This window comes from Brachyhypopomus gauderio, chromosome 14, assembly GCF_052324685.1.
Source record: "Brachyhypopomus gauderio isolate BG-103 chromosome 14, BGAUD_0.2, whole genome shotgun sequence".
Lineage (NCBI taxonomy): Eukaryota > Metazoa > Chordata > Actinopteri > Gymnotiformes > Hypopomidae > Brachyhypopomus > Brachyhypopomus gauderio.
Window position 1 is genome coordinate 894,862 of NC_135224.1, and position 16,933 is coordinate 911,794.

A 16,933-nucleotide genomic window follows, 5' to 3' on the forward strand; every position below is an offset into this window, starting at 1 on the left:
GTGCATTAATTGATATTTAAAAAAAGAATGTAACTGTTGTTCACAGTATAAACACTAATATCTTAATACATTTTAATAAAGTTTGAGTGTTCCTTGTATCTGTGAAGGGTAGGGTGAGCGAAAATAAAGCCATTGTGCAACAAGTTAAAGTACGCTGTGTTAACTTCACTTCTCCATGTCCCTGCCTCCTGCTCGGGTTTGCTCCGTTCGTCCTCGGCTCGGCTCGCTCCCAAGTCACGTGACCAGTTTAAATCGCAGCCTGTGCGATTAGAGAATCGCGTTTTAAAATATCGCGAGATTATCGCAAATGCAATTAATCGTTCAGCCCTACGGGTAGGGTGAGCGAAAATAAATGGAAGCTATCACGCCAAGTCTCAGGGAAAAAGAATGGTTTAATATGTAAAGTGCGCAAACCAAAACCCGTGAACTGATCCGAATTAGGGATATAATAACCAGCGGTCAACTGGTACAAAGACAAGACATATATAGACGAACAAACGACCCTCAGGTGAGACGGATCGCGGGCTCCGCCCACCTGAGGGACGAACACAACACCACACCCACAGGACAAGCTGCTGCTGTAGACGGGGGCGACCAGTAGGGGGCCCGCCGTACCGTGACAGTATCATTACAACATTTCACATTCAAACTACACTTTTTATTGTAACTGAAAGGTCCCTACAAGAATCGATATTGAATCGGATCAAATCGAATTGAAAATCGAATTGAATCGGGACCTTGGGAATTGAAATCGAATCGAAATGGGAAATCAGTGGTGATACCCACCCCTACTCCCCTCCACCGGCTGTGTGGCACACAGCGGCAGCACACAAAACAAAGGGGCAGGAAGGCAGGGACAATGGAAACACCCCCTGTAGTCCTGGAGCTGAAACACAAAAACACACACGTTAGCTCACCTACCGACTGGGTCGTCAACAACACAAAACCACGCCCCAGTCGGTCACAGGGCCCTCACGTCCTAACCGGCATTTGGCCGCTTAGCCCCACAGGTGTGAGGACGAGGAGCTACAGCTCCTTATTCGTCCGAGGTGCACGTGTGTGCAGGTTACCCCCCCGGGGCGTGGCTACGTCACCTCCTGGACATACCTCCTCCCGGAGCTGACCCCTGCCTTCTGCTAGAGGCCACCCCAGCCTCCTGGGGAGTCAGCCGCAGCCGGGGCCTCCCATTACGAGGTGGACTCCTCCATCCAACCCAGGAGTGCCAGAGACCGAGGCCCAGAGCACCCCCGTCGCGGGCTGGGGAACAGCCCCAAGGGCCTCCTGGTCACCCTGAGCAGGAGGGAGGATCTCCATCTTCAGCAGGAGCTCTTCTGGTCACCCCACAACATAAGGGGGCTCCTGTCAGGTGGAGACCCCCACAAGGTCCAGGAACACCACGATCCACCGCCAAGGAGAAGCACCTGCACATAAAAAACACACACACACAACACAAACGCGTACTTACCCTGATCCCCCTACCATGGGGGAGGGGTCTCCCTTGCCGCCCACGTTCCTGGTCAGGGCCTCCGACCGGAGTTACACCCTCCGTGGCACGGCACCACAGCTGCCCCCCGCCCCCCAAACACATTTAAGGGCGGGGAATTACATGTAACAAATCACAAACACGCTAGGACAAAACACACATGCAATGACAAGGCAAACAAAGAATTGTGTGCCAATACTGAATGGACGAGACCCAAGATGGCGGCGCGTGCAGACGCAGCGGCTTGGTACTCTCTGTTCCTCATCTTTGTTCGTTTGTTAAGTTTGTTTGTACAGCTATCAGAGGCACTCATTCACTATGGGAGAACTGAATTCCTGGATATAGGTCAGCAATATCAGCACTGCATGTCCGGAAATTTTGATTTTATACCACTTGAGATCAAAAGATTTCAGCCGACCAGCGGTACCATCATCATCCCGCACCAGTGACGCCAGAGACGGAGAAGAGAACGTAAACAAAAACGAGGCAAGAGAAGCGGCCTACGTGCTAAGCTACAGGCTAAACCACACAGACCGGCTCTACCGAGTTTGTTTCTCTCAAACTCCAGGTCACTCGTAAATACGTTTAAGGACTCTTTCACACAGCATGGACAGCTGTGTTATGATCATCACAGAAACCTGGCTGGACAGCAATATTCCCGACGCTGCCATTGAGCTAGCAGAGCGCTCCGTGTACCGAGCGGATAGAACAGCAGACTCCAGTAAGAACAAAGGCGGTGGTGTGTGCATGTATGTACACAATAAATGGTGCACTGCAGCGGACATTGTCGATACACATTGTTCACCACATTTGGAATATCTAATGGTGAGGTGCAGACTATTTTATATGCCGAGGGAGTTTTCTGCTACTCTGATCACAGCGGTGTACATACCACCACAGGCTAACGCTAAGCTAGCTCTAGAAGTGTTACACAGAGCAATCAACAACCATCTGAATACACAGCCGGATACAGCATTGATTGTGGCAGGGGACTTTAATCACGTGGACATAAAAAAGGTGCTGCCCAAACTCCACAAAAACATTAACTTCCCGACCAGAGGCAGTAACACACTGGACCAGGTCTACACCAACATAGCGGGGGCTTATAAAGCCACAGCCTCACCACACCTTGGAGCGTCTGACCATCTAGTAATTAAACTGATCCCGGCATACAGACCTCTTATCTGTAGGTCCAGACCAGTTGCAAAAACTGTGCAAGTGTGGAGCAACGAAACCACCTCAATCCTTCAAGACTGCTTTGAGAACACTGACTGGGAAGTGTTCAGAGAAGGTGCAGACATAGAGCAGTACACATCTTCTGTCCTGTCCTATATACAGTTCTGCACAGACTCTGTCCTGCCTACCAAGATCATCAAAGTGTTTCCAAATCAGAAGCCATGGTTGGACAACACAGTGCGCAGTCTGCTTAGGGCCAGAGACGCTGCCTATAGAGTGGGTGACATGCTGACATACAGCAGTGCCACGACCACTCACTACCTGACACTTTGAACCAGTTCTTCACACGCTATGATACCCAAGAAGGTGGAGTACTGGCCGAGCCCCCGAGACTTGAAGAGCAGCAGCCACATCTCACTCTCCAGCACTATCAGGTGAGATCCACTCTGAGGAAGATAGACACTTCCAAAGCTGTGGGACCGGACAAGGTTTCAGGCAAAGCACTAAAATTAGCAGGTGTATTTCTGGACATTTTTAACATCTCCTTACAGCAGGCTGTAGTCCCCATCTGCCTTAAATCATCTGTCATTGTACCTGTGCCTAAAAAGTCAGCAATAACTTGTCTCAATGACTACCCACCAGTTGCTCTGACCCCTGTGATCGCAAAATGCTTTGAGAGACTCATCCTGAGACATATTGGGGACAGTATTCCACTCAGCTTGGACAAACACCAGTTTGCCTACAGGGGGAATTGTTCCACAGAGGATGTCATCTCCATCGCACTCCACACGGGCCTGTCTCACCTGGAGCAACCTGACACACGGGCCTGTCTCACCTGGAGCAACCTGACACACGGGCCTGTCTCACCTGGAGCAACCTGACACACGGGCCTGTCTCACTTGGAGCAACCTGACACACGGGCCTGTCTCACCTGGAGCAACCTGACACGTCAGGATGTCATTCATCGACTATAGCTCCGCATTCAATACAATAATCCCTCATAAGCTGGTGGCCAAACTCTACAATCTAGGACTGTCCCCCTCACTGTGCTCATGGATCAAGGACTTTCTCACTAACAGACCACAAGTGATGAGAATAGGAGACCACACATAGTCCCAAATAATTTTAAACACTGGTACACCGCAGGGCTGTGTGCTCAGTCCAGTCCTCTTCACACTTTTCACCCATGACTACAGCCCCATCCATGCCTCCAACACATTTGTCAAGTACGCTGACAACACTGTAGTGATAGGCTGCATCTCCAACAACGATGAAGCTCACTACAGAGAGGAGATTCAGCACCTGGCACGGTGGTGCTCAGACAACAACCTAGCTCTGAACACCACCAAAACTAAAGAGATCATCATGGACTACAGGACAGTTAAAACAACCGCACACGCCCCTCTACTCCTAGATGGAGATGAAGTGGAACAGGTGCACAGCATTAAATACCTCGGACTCCACATCACAGCTGATCTCACCTGGACTCTAAACACCTCACACCTCATATAGAAGGCCCATCAGAGACTCTTCTTTCTGAGGAAACTAAAGTAGTCTGGACTCCCCTCACAACTGCTTGTGAACTTATACACCAGCACAATTGAGAGTGTCCTCTGTCTCTGCATGACTGTATGGTATTCCAGCTGTACAGCACAATCGAGAGTGTCCTTTGTCTCTGCATGACTGTATGGTACTCCAGCTGTACAGCACAATCGAGAGTGTCCTCTGTCTCTGCATGACTGTATGGTACTCCAGCTGTACAGCACAATCGAGAGTGTCCTCTGTCTCTGCATGACTGTATGGTACTCCAGCTGTACAGCACAAGAGAGAAAGGACCTGACCCGGGTGGTCAGAACAGCGCAGAGAATCATAGGGAGTCCACTCACAGATCTGGACTCTGTGTATGCTGGCCACCTTCATAACAAAGCCAGCAACATTATCAAGGATCCCACCCACCCAGGACACCATCTCTTTGTTCCTCTACCTTCAGGATGAAGATATACGACAATAATAACCCGGACTAACAGGCTGAGGAAAAGCTTCTTTCCCAGAGCTGTAACATCCATCACTCCCCCTGCAAACCCGAACCTTTAGGACCTATTGCACTACACTATTAATATAAAATTTGTATTGCTGCTATAAATTTTTTTTTTGTTTAGTTATAATACTTTAATACCATACATCATGTAAATACACTGTTATACCATGCCACATAATCAAAACAGTCATACCATCATGCCATAATTGCCTCACCTACACCATGCTGCTAATATAAACCTGTATCAGTATCTGTGCCGACAGACTAGTGAAATGTTTTTATGTATGTATGTTGTCTCGCACTGTTGTGTTATACGTTATCTTGTTATGTGACTAAGAGGTACCAATCAGAATCTCGTTGTATCATATACAATGACAATAAATTCTACTCTACTCTCTACGCGCGTGCTCGCATACACCCAAGAGTGACGCGCCGCTCAAGTTCGCAGTTGCTCCCCACATAAACACAAGACAAATGGGGAGTGAGGCGACCGTGACGAGCGGTGACCGAGTCACACACAGAACATTTAACAATTAACACAAGCGAGCAACGCACACTGATCCACATGACCATTCACACCAACACCACAAACAACACTTATACAAGAAGAGCCTTCCCAGGGAAGACGCCCTGGTCCTCGGCGTGCCACACACATCCACATAAGCACGGCAGAACTCTTCACACAAACACCATGCAGACAAACACTTACCACGAGACATGACCACGAACAAAGGAGAAAGAAAAGGAGACTGGCGGCTTCCGAAGGGTGGCTGGTCATTTTGTGAGGGGTGAAACAAAAAGGAAGCGATCACACCAAGTCTCAGGTAAAATGTATGGTTTAATAGAAAAGTGCGCAAACCAAAAACCCGTGACTTGATCCAAATTAAGGATATAATGACCAGCTGGTACAAAGACAAGACATATATAGACAAACAAACGACCCTCAGGTGAGACGGATCACGGGCTCCGGCCACCTGAGTGACAAACACCACAACAACAACGACAACTGCCGCTGTGGACGGAGGTGACCGGTAGGGGGCCGCCTCACCGTGACAACACGTTTGTGGTTGTTTATTAAATGGTTTGATACTGAAAGGAGTAAAGACGCTCAGTGATAAACAAATGATGCAGATTAATTAAAAAATACAGAAAATAAAAACATCCCAGAGTTATTCTTATAGTTAAGTAATATTCACTTGTACATTTTTAATTATGCAATTTATTAATTTTAAACTGATTAATTGGTGTTTTAGATCTGTTTTGTGTGAGTGTTAGTACATGAGGATTTGATTAAAGAATCCTCAGTTTGAATTTTGCTTTAGTGACTATACAGCATTAGTGATTGATAGTAACACACATGACCCACTGTTATACAGTGATAACAGTAACACTCCTTACTCCATTATACTGAACATTTATCATAACTGCATGTCCCTCTCTCTCTACAGACTGTTGAAGATTCCTGCTGCAGAGGAAGCCTGTGATTCTCTGAATAAAGCTCTGAGAACAAACGCCTTACTGCTGAGAGAGCTGGATCTGAGTAAATCTAATCTAAAATACCTCAGAATAGAGAAGATCTGTGCTCTACTGCAGGATTCACACTTCAGACCGCAAAAACTCATGTAAGAAATCTAATTAAACAATCATAGACTGGTACAGTGATGTCATCACACATTGGACATCAGCTTATGACATCTTGCATATTTATCATTGAAAAATATTTCTGTTGTTTTGGGATTTGAATGAAATGGGTGAAAACTTGTTCAAGTATGTATTTAAGAGTATTGAAAGTTTGCTTTCCTAAGGAAATGTAGATGGAATTTTGAAATGCCATTTTTAATTAAAAGTCTGATGGCCATATGTGCTGTGTCTCCATCTAGGGTCTGATCTGTGTATTGTGTCTCCATCTAGGGTCTGATATAACCGTCTCATGTGTACTGTGTCTTGTTCTTCTTTCTTCTGCTCTGCAGGCTGCATCAAACAGACAGTAAGTCAGAGTTTAGTGGTTTGTTTTCAGCTCTCATTTTAAACCCCTCACACCTGAGAGAACTGAATCTGAATGGGAGTAACCCAGACACACCAGGAGTGAAAAATCTCTGCAGACTACTGAAGAACCCTGACTGCAAACTGGAGAAACTACAGTGAGAACTATTACCTTCATAACAATAATAAAGTTATATATATGTTTTCACACACACACAGTATTAATAGATTATTTTGTTAATAATCTTGCTACCACACAGACTGGAATAGGTCATTATGTTTTTGGCCAGTTCCTGCTGCTACTTGACTATTGTTTATTGAGGCCAGGAGTGTGTGGCGTGTTTGTGGTGGAGTGATAGTCAGTGAATGGCATTTAGACATGAATGTCCCACTATTCAAGATGTCATGAGGCAGTGTTGAGTGTCAGTGGTGTCACCAGAGCGGTGGGCAGCCCGGCCCCCAGGGAGCAGTTAGGGTTAAGTACATTGTTCAAGGGCACTTCAGTCATGGCCTAAGGCCTGAGAATCAATCCTACAACCCTCTGGTCACAACAACGGTTCCCTAACCATCAGACCATACTATATCCATCAAAATTTCTCAAGTTGAACACTTCAATCCAATTCTATGAAGGATTTAATATTTGCTCTAACTCAAATCCCTCTGTGTTCCTGCATGTTACTTTGTTGTTAAACTAATGTTGAAAAGCGTTTTACTCTTGATAAGTAGCCAGCTGAATTAGGTGTGTTTGAATAATACACAATGGTTAGTAAGGAGAAACTTACCTGTTTATTTAGCAATTAATAAACTCAAAATAGACAAAATAATTAATAACAAACAGCTTTACCACAACGCTTAACTTTACTGTGGCACATTTTGCACTCTACCTCTTCGTCTTTGTCATCCTTTAAGGTAAAATAATCCCACACAACTGATATTTTTACCGATAACTTCAAATTTACATGGCCGTCTGAATCTGAATCTGAATCTTACATGGCCGTCTGAAACTGAATCGGGAGTCTGGATCGGCATTTTCTCGTGCCTGCCGATCCAATTCGCATTTTTTGCAAATATGGGTGGCCGATCTGATCCAAATATCGGATTGGGACAAGCCTATAAGGAACCATTAAGATCTAGTATTTTGTCTCCCTCCTGATGTTTGTGCATGAAATTATACTTATGGTACATTATGTTTGCCCATGTGTTCAGATCTAAACATTGCACAGTGTGATTACTGTGTTTAAAGCTCAGTCATGTACCTCAAGTGATGTTTGTAGCAGTGATGTCTCAAAGCAGTTAAAGTTAAGAGCTTTTCTCCACTATTGTTCCTCATCTGTAGTCTGAATAACTGCAGCATCACTGAACAAGGCTGCTCCACTCTGACATCATCTCTACATTCAAATCCTTCACACCTGAGAGAGCTGCACCTGAGTGGGAATGAACTAGGAGACTCAGGAGTGAAGCAGCTCTCTGCTCTACTGAAACACAAGGACTGTAAACTGCAGATACTGAGGTGAGCTCTGATTCTGACTACACATGAAATAATGCATTTAATGTAGCTTTGATGATGGATGTCTATAAAAGTCAGAATCATACCTTTAAACAGTATAAGAATTCACATGCCACTCCCCTCACATGATTGGGAGATTCCTGTGTCACTTATTACATAAACAATACATCATCATGACATCACTAAGTATCCGCCCCTCACAGAAGTATGCATGTAAGTATGTTTTCAGACAAATGCTTATATTGAAAAAAGGCCTGTAGACTTTTGAGGGTGAGGTGGTCATAATAAGTTTAAGTTGCCATTGTGATTCTCACCCCAATTGAAATGAATCCTCTGCATTTATCTATCTGTGCAGTGAGAACACACACACACACACACACACACACACACACTAGTGATCACTAGGGGGCTGTGGTATATACACACACACACACACACACACACACACTAGTGATCTCTAGGGTGCTGTGGTGCACACGTACCCAGGACAGTGGGCAGCCCTAGCCCGGCCCCCAGGAAGCTGTTGTAAAGGTTTAACCATCATGTGTCCTCAAATTTCTTTTGAGTAATGCTACTTGATTTGTGCTGTTACATCTGCCCAGAAAATAAGGTTAATAATTAACTAGGGATGTCCCGATCCAGCTTTTTGAACTTGCGATCCAATACAGATATTTATTTGCACTTCCAATACCGATACCGGCTGATACCGATACCGGCCTATCCGAGCATAAAGTTAAGTTATTTAGCCAACTTACCATATTGTTAAACTCATGTTGAAAAGTGTTTTACTCTTGAAAAGTAGCCAGCTGATTTAGGTGTGTTTGAATAATACACAATGGTTGGTAAGGAGAAACGTAGCTGTTTATTTAGCAATTAATAAACTCAAAATAGACAATAATAAATACCAAACAGAAATGGCATCAGTAAACCAAAAAAGTGCAAATAATTTTGTAAATTGTATTTAAAAAGCAAAACACACAACCTGAGTAGAAAATAGTATATTAACAGCATCAGTACTGTTTATGCATCAGTACTGTAATGTTGTTTATGGTGGTATTTCACTAAATGCTTGATTAGATTGGTTGTATTAAAAGTTCTTACAGCTTTACCACCATGCTTGACTTTACTGTGGCATATGTTGCACTCTACCTCTTCGTTGTCCTTTAAGGTAAAATAATCCCACACAACTGACATTTTTACCGATAACTTACCGACAAATTTACATTGCTGTCTTAATGGTTAGGAGTGGGCAATAAATTTTTATAATGGGCCACATGAGCAACCTGAATTTTGTCAGAGGGCCAAACAAATGATAACTTGAACTTAGTTGATGGGGGGGGGGGGGGGGAGTGGCGAACGTAAATTGTTGACGCAGGGGGGTGGCGAACGTTGACGGCCACGTAATTTAGCCTTCACTTGTCGCCGATCGCCTATAATGTTTCTACTTCACGCACATACGCACGTACATCCACATGGAATTAGCACAAACCGCTTTCAAAATAAAAGCGTCACAGTTGTATTGCACGCGCGACATAGATATTTGTTTAACTTATGTTGTAATTTATGATTGGCCTCTCGCCGGATGTGGCCCGCGGGCCGTAGTTTGCCAGGTCTGGGTTAGGAGATGCCACTGAGCTAAATTAGGGCGATGCTATGCTCGTGTGCTTAAGGTGTGCTGGAAAATGCGGACCGGATTTTACTCTCACTGGCAAAAACACAGAAAAAACTGGAATGGATTATCTAAATGGGTGCGCTGGAATGTCCGGATCGGACTTTCAAAAAAAAAAAAAAAGGAAAAAAAAACTGGATAGGCATTTTCTCGTGCCTGCCGATGCGATGCGCATTTTTTGCAAATATCGGATCGGGACAAGCCTGTAATAAACCATTAAGATCTAGTATTGTGTCTCCCTCCTGATGTGTGTGCATGAAATTATACTTATGGTACATTATGTTTGCCCATGTGTACAGATCTAAACATTGCACAGTGTGATCACTGTGTTTAAAGCTCAGTCATGTACCTCAAGTGATGTTTGTAGCAGTGATGTGTAGGTACCATGCTAAACCAGCAGGTGGCAGTACCACTGGCAACACATGGAACAAGCTTGCTTTGACGGAAGTAAGGGTGTGTCTACAGTCCAGGTGTTTAAATACCCTGAACAGCCATCCATTTCTCTCTCTCTGGTTTGACCGACACATAGGTTAGACCTATTAAAGAGAGGCTCCGTCATCTCTCTCTCTCTGGTTTGACTGACACCGAGGTTAGACCTATTAAAGAGAGGCTCCATAATTTCTCTCTCTCTGGTTTGACCGACACATAGGTTAGACCTATTAAAGAGAGGCTCCGTCATTTCTCTCTCTCTGATTTGACCGACACATAGGTTAGACCTATTAAAGAGAGGCTCCATAATTTCTCTCTCTCTGGTTTGACCGACACATAGGTTAGACCTATTAAAGAGAGGCTCCGTCATTTCTCTCCCTCTGGGTTTCTTGAGAGCACGCGAACTTTGATATGACTAACAGCAAACAGCTGAAAGTCGTTATTACTTAATTAACGAGCCAGAGTTACAGTGTAATCTACAAACATACTGATCAACGGTACCGCGGCAACAGATTCACCTAACTACTTCAATCAAGCTTGTTAACGCGGCCACACGGACTAAAACAAAGGCGATCAATTCCCTGTTAAACCGTGAACGAGACTCACATTCCTGGACTTCAGAAGGACGATTCCCAGCACACCTGGACGATGTTGCTTTTTATAAACGAGGAACCTGTGGTGGAAATTCTCTCCTAATTCAGGGAGTATGACACTACCCAAAACCCTCAACACGTGAGACTCTTACCGCTGGGCTTAGTTTACCAGAGGGCATAGTTACTTGAACTGTAGAGTTAACTAAGTTTTTTGTTAATACATTCTGAATGTGTTTAACTTTATTTTCATTAATTGACTACTTGTAATCCCCATTCTTAGACACACCACATTAATTTTTAGTTATTAAGCCAGCTCCATTACTCTTTGTTCTGACCACGTTGGAATAAACCAGCTGAGCTCATTAACATACAGTCGTGCTGCTCTACTGTTTAAAGTCGGCGCCATTTTAGTTGCTTAGTTCTCCATAGGAGAACTGAGACTACAACTCCCGCCTCCTCATACGCACACACACTTACTCTCCTCCCCTTTTTACACACACACACACACACACACGCACACTAGATACCCAGTCTTCACTGTAAATATACCGATCCTTGTTGATGCTGTTTGTTTTAGAATAGTTGGTTTTAAATAAATGTATCCTTTATTTTCACCAAATTGTCTGTGTTGATGTCATTCAAAAGTGGTTGTTGCCAAAACCTCCAAAGATACCAAAATCCTTCAGATACCAAACCATTAATTACCTTTAGTTGATAACTAAACTTGTGGTTCTGGTATAATTAGAATATGAGACTGATTCTAAAATTAATGAGACTGATTGATAATTAAGTAAAGCAAATTATATCTACTTTAAATGAGTAGTAGGTGAAACCCCTACACATGTTTCAAAGCAGTTAAAGTTAAGAGCTTTTCTCCACTATTGTCCCTCATTTGCAGTCTGAATAACTGCAGCATCACTGAACAAGGCTGCTCCACTCTGACATCATCTCTACATTCAAATCCTTCCCACCTGAGAGAGCTGCACCTGAGTGGGAATGAACTAGGAGACTCAGGAGTGAAGCAGCTCTCTGCTCTACTGAAACACAAGGACTGTAAACTGCAGATACTGAGGTGAGTTCTGATTCTGACTACACATGAAATAATGCATTAATGTAACTTTGATGATGGATGTGCAGTCATATATATATAGTCAGTGATAATGATAGTCAGTCATGCCTTCAACATTATAGGAATTAAACTACTTATACATCCATATTTCATTAATGTTTTCTTCAGTAAATCTTGTCTAACAGTGATGACTTAACAGCTAAAACATTTTCTTCTATTACTTTTTTGTGTTTTCTTCAGACTTTCAGACTGCAGTATAAAGAAGGAAGGATATGAAGCTCTGGCTTCAGCTCTGAAATCAAACCCCTCATCACACCTGACAGATCTGGATCTGAGAGGGAACGACCCTGGAGACTCAGGAGTGAAGAAACTCACTGAGATACTAGAGAATCCAAAATATAAACTGAACAAACTGAGGTGAACAAGTTTACACTTATACTCGTGATTGTGTTGTTTACACACGTGTGACGGGCAGGGTGAGCGAAACAAAATGGAAGCGATCACGCCAAGTCTCAGGGAAAATGTATGGTTTGATAGAAAAGTGCGCAAACCAAAAACCCGTGACTTGATCCAAATTAAGGATATATTAACCAGCGGTCAACTGGTACAAAGACAAGACATATATAGGCAAACAAACGACCCTCAGGTGAGACGGATCACGGGCTCCGCCCACCCGAGGGAGGAACACAACGCAACAATTGACAGGACAGCTGCCGCTGTAGACGGGGCGACCAGTAGGGGGCCCGCCGTACCGTGACATCAATGGTAGCATTTGCACCATATATTTTGTTTTGGCGCAATTCATTTGGTATTTGTGCATTTGTTAACATGTCTAGGTGTCGTAGATATTTCCTGAAAATAGATGAGGACTGAGACGTGGTTAAAAGAGTTTTATTACAAAAGTAAAAACCATCAGAGTCTCGTCTAGAACAAGAACTCTGAGGAGAGAGAGCAGTCCAATCTCCTTTATTCCGTTATCACATGTTTACAGTCCAATCTCCTTTATTCTGTTATCACATGTTTACAGTCCAATCTCCTTTATTCTGTTATCACATGTTTACAGTCCAATCTCCTTTATTCCTTTATCACATGTTTACAGTCCAATCTCCTTTATTCTGTTATCACATGTTTACAGTCCAATCTCCTTTATTCTGTTATCACATGTTTACAGTCCAATCTCCTTTATTCCTTTATCACATGTTTACAGTCCAATCTCCTTTATTCTGTTATCACATGTTTACAGTCCAATCTCCTTTATTCTGTTATCACATGTTTACAGTCCAGTCTCCTTTATTCTGTTATCACATGTTTACAGTCCAATCTCCTTTACTCCGTTATCACATGTTTACAGTCCAATCTCCTTTATTCTGTTATCACATGTTTACAGTCCAATCTCCTTTATTCCTTTATCACGTTTACAGTCCAATCTCCTTTATTCTGTTATCACATGTTTACAGTCCAATCTCCTTTATTCTGTTATCACATGTTTACAGTCCAGTCTCCTTTATTCTGTTATCACATGTTTACAGTCCAATCTCCTTTATTCTGTTATCACATGTTTACAGTCCAATCTCCTTTATTCTGTTATCACATGTTTACAGTACATCTGGACACACTGAGAACCTGAGGGGGGAGAATGCACAGTAGAAAGTTTTTGTCTCACATGTGTATTCCTCCTAATATGGATCTTTACTGTTTGGTCTCACATGTGTATTCCTCCTAATATGGATCTTTACTGTTTGGTCTCACATGTGTATTCCTCCTAATATGGAGCTTTACTGTTTGGTCTCACATGTGTATTCCTCCTAATATGGATCTTTACTGTTTGGTCTCACATGTGTATTCCTCCTAATATGGATCTTTTATGTTTTTAGCGGAACAAACTGATGTATCAATTGTACACAAGCTTTCTGTCTGACGCTGCACATTCCTCTGACGCCGGTTACAATACACACACACATGATACATACAGAATCACTAAATAACAGTCCTTCTGCTAATCATGTACTAAATCATAATGCTCTTTTTGAATCTTAAATGACATTAGCAAAATGGCATAAATTCCCTCACACTAGGTCTGCACTGTAATGCCACTTTGGCTTTGGTTTCCTTTAAGTAAGTGTAGTTTGATTAATTAATTTACTCATGCAATATTACTGGTTAACAGTTTATTTATCATGTGTACTTATCATAAAAATACATTTGGTTTGTATTTGCAGTTTTACAAAGTAAGAATGAAAAGAAAGAATTAAACGAGGAACAAAGTGTGAATGAACCTGAATGCCTCAGTAAAATCCTTTTACTCACAATTCTTCTTGGAATTCCTGTTAGCTATCTGTCTAGCTTTGCTTAAACGCATTTGTCAGTCACTATGACACAGAAGACTTACAGAGATATTTAGGAAGAATACAGATATACACAAGTATAATGTCAAAATATAAAACAGATATAATATAAATGTAAAACACTCTGGGTGGGGTCTCAGGTAGGGAGAACTCACTGGGTGGGGGCTCAGATATCTTCCTGCCATTTGAGAAAATCATTACTTTGGTTTTAGAAACATTCAAAACAAGTTTCAGGTCTATATGCTGATGTTCCATAAGGTTAAAGACAGACTGTAAGTAGCCAATAGCCTCTGCAAGAGTGAAACCACAACAGAAAATAACTATCGTCAGCAAAATGGAATTTAGCATCAAGGACATTTTTGCCAAGTACATCCACATAAATACTAAATAAAACTAGCACAAGTCACAGCGTCGAGACCTTCAAAATGTAGTTTGAACGGAGTCTGTACGTTAAGCGGTTCGGGCTGTATTAAACACACAAATGTGTGTAAGAAGAATAAGAAGAAGTATGTAGGATTACAATATAGGGTTTTTCAAGCCCTATAATTGGATGGAATGATCTATAGTATCTTTATATACAGAGGTTGGACAATGAAACTGAAACACCTGGTTTTAGACCACAATAATTTATTAATATGGTGTAGGGCCTCCAGAACCACAAGACTCAGGAACTGTTTTTTCCCCAGCGCTGTTAAACTGGTATCACCAGCCACTTTACCTCAAACTGGACATATATAGACTCACCTCCCCCCCCCCAACTATATCTCAGATTTGCCACCAGTCCAGAGACCAGTCCACCAGTCCATTTACACCATGCACTTTATCCCTGTCCCATTCCCCCACTTACCTGTTCCTACCTCCACTGGGCCTCACCTCTGCTATATACACACTACCTCACACCCATTCACACACACTGTACTGTACTTATACTTTATATTTCATACTTTATACTGTTATCTATTTACATTTTTTACCTTGCTTATTTAATGTCTGTTGCCTGGCTTGCACCATGACCGTCTTGCACTATGTTGTCCTGCACTATGTTGTCTTGCACTATGTTGTCCTGCACTATGTTGTCCTGCACTATGTTGTCTTGCACTATGTTGTCTTGCACTATGTTGTCCTGCACTATGTTGTCTTGCACTATGTTGTCTTGCACTATGTTGTCTTGCACTATGTTGTCCTGCACTATGTTGTCTTGCACTATGTTGTCCTGCACTATATTGTCCTGCACTATATTGTCCTGCACTATGTTGTCCTGCACTATGTTGTCCTGCACTATGTTGTATGTAATTGCTGCTGTGATATTTCGTAGTATGTAATTGCACTGAGGCCTAGCCTAAAAGTGTTTCATTGTGGTATACAACCCTGTTTCAGCATAATGACAATAAAGTGGACTTGAATTGAATTTGCGGCCAATACAGTGTCAATTCGTCTTGGGAATGACATATTCAAGTCCTGCACAGTGGTCAGAGGGATTTTAAGCCATTCTTCTAGCAGGATAGTGGCCAGGTCACTACATGATGCTGGTGGAGGAAAACGTTTCCTGATTCGCTCCTCCAAAACACCCCAAAGTGGATCAATAATATTTAGATCTGGTGACTGTGCAGGTCATGGGAGATGTTCAACTTCACTTTCATGTTCATCAAACCAATCTTTCACCAGTCTTGCTGTGTGTATTGGTGCATTGTCGTCCTGATACATGACACCGCCTTCAGGATACAATGTTTGAACCATCGGATGCACATGGTCCTCCAGAATGGTTCGGTAGTCCTTGGCAGTGACGTGCCCATCTAGCACAAGTATTGGGCCAAGGGAATGTGATGATATGGCAGCCCAAACCATCACTGATCCACCCCCATGATTCACTCTGGTCAACAGTCTGGGTGGTTCGCTTCTTTAGGGCTTCTCCACACCGTAACTCTCCCAGATGTGTGGAAAACAGTAAAGGTGGACTCATCAGAGAACAATACATGTTTCACATTGTCCACAGCCCAAGAGTTGTGCTCCTTGCACCATTGAAACAGACGTTTGGCATTGGCACGAGTGACCAAAGATTTGGCAATAGCATCCCAGCCTACACACACACACACACACACACAGAGAGAGAGAGAGAGAGAGAGAGAGAGAGAGAGAGAGAGAGAGAGAGAGAGAGAGAGAGAGAGAGAGAGAGAGAGAGAGAGAGAGAGAGAGAGAGAGAGAGAGAGAGAGAGAGAGAGAGAGAGAGAGAGAGAGAGAGAGAGAGAGAGAGATTTGGCACAAATGTGCAGCATATCAATCTTTGGAAGCAAACTGAATAATGAATATTCAAATGGATTACACTGATCCCCTATCCTTAAACTCAGTAGGGGTATTACATATAACAATATCATGACCAGGGTTTGGCTGTAAGCCAGAAATCATAAGTAAAAGTAACAATGGTTAACATTTGCTAATTTCATCATGATTGTGTGATGATACCATTTTGGAATGTGATATAGTTGCACATGGGCCAAGAGACTTTTCTGATAGGACAAAGCAAGACTCTAAATCAAACATGCTAGCAAGACACAACTTGGCATAGTTAAATGAGTCCACATAAGAGAGAGACGGTGGTTGGCCGATTGGCCTGCTGCACAAAGCAGCTGTTAAAGTGTCTGTA

At 43.0% G+C, this 16,933-nt stretch overlaps 1 protein-coding gene across 1 annotated transcript in view; it reads left to right on the forward strand.

The window, feature by feature from the left end:
- The window catches only part of LOC143474465 (uncharacterized), a 125,137-nt gene that overhangs the window by 91,467 nt on the left and 16,737 nt on the right, over window positions 1–16,933 (forward strand). The window contains exons 24-28 of the mRNA XM_076971931.1: window positions 6,146–6,319; window positions 6,668–6,838; window positions 8,017–8,190; window positions 11,777–11,950; window positions 12,188–12,364. Coding sequence (XP_076828046.1) covers window positions 6,146–6,319; window positions 6,668–6,838; window positions 8,017–8,190; window positions 11,777–11,950; window positions 12,188–12,364 — 870 coding nt within the window. The remainder of the gene's footprint in view (window positions 1–6,145; window positions 6,320–6,667; window positions 6,839–8,016; window positions 8,191–11,776; window positions 11,951–12,187; window positions 12,365–16,933) is intronic.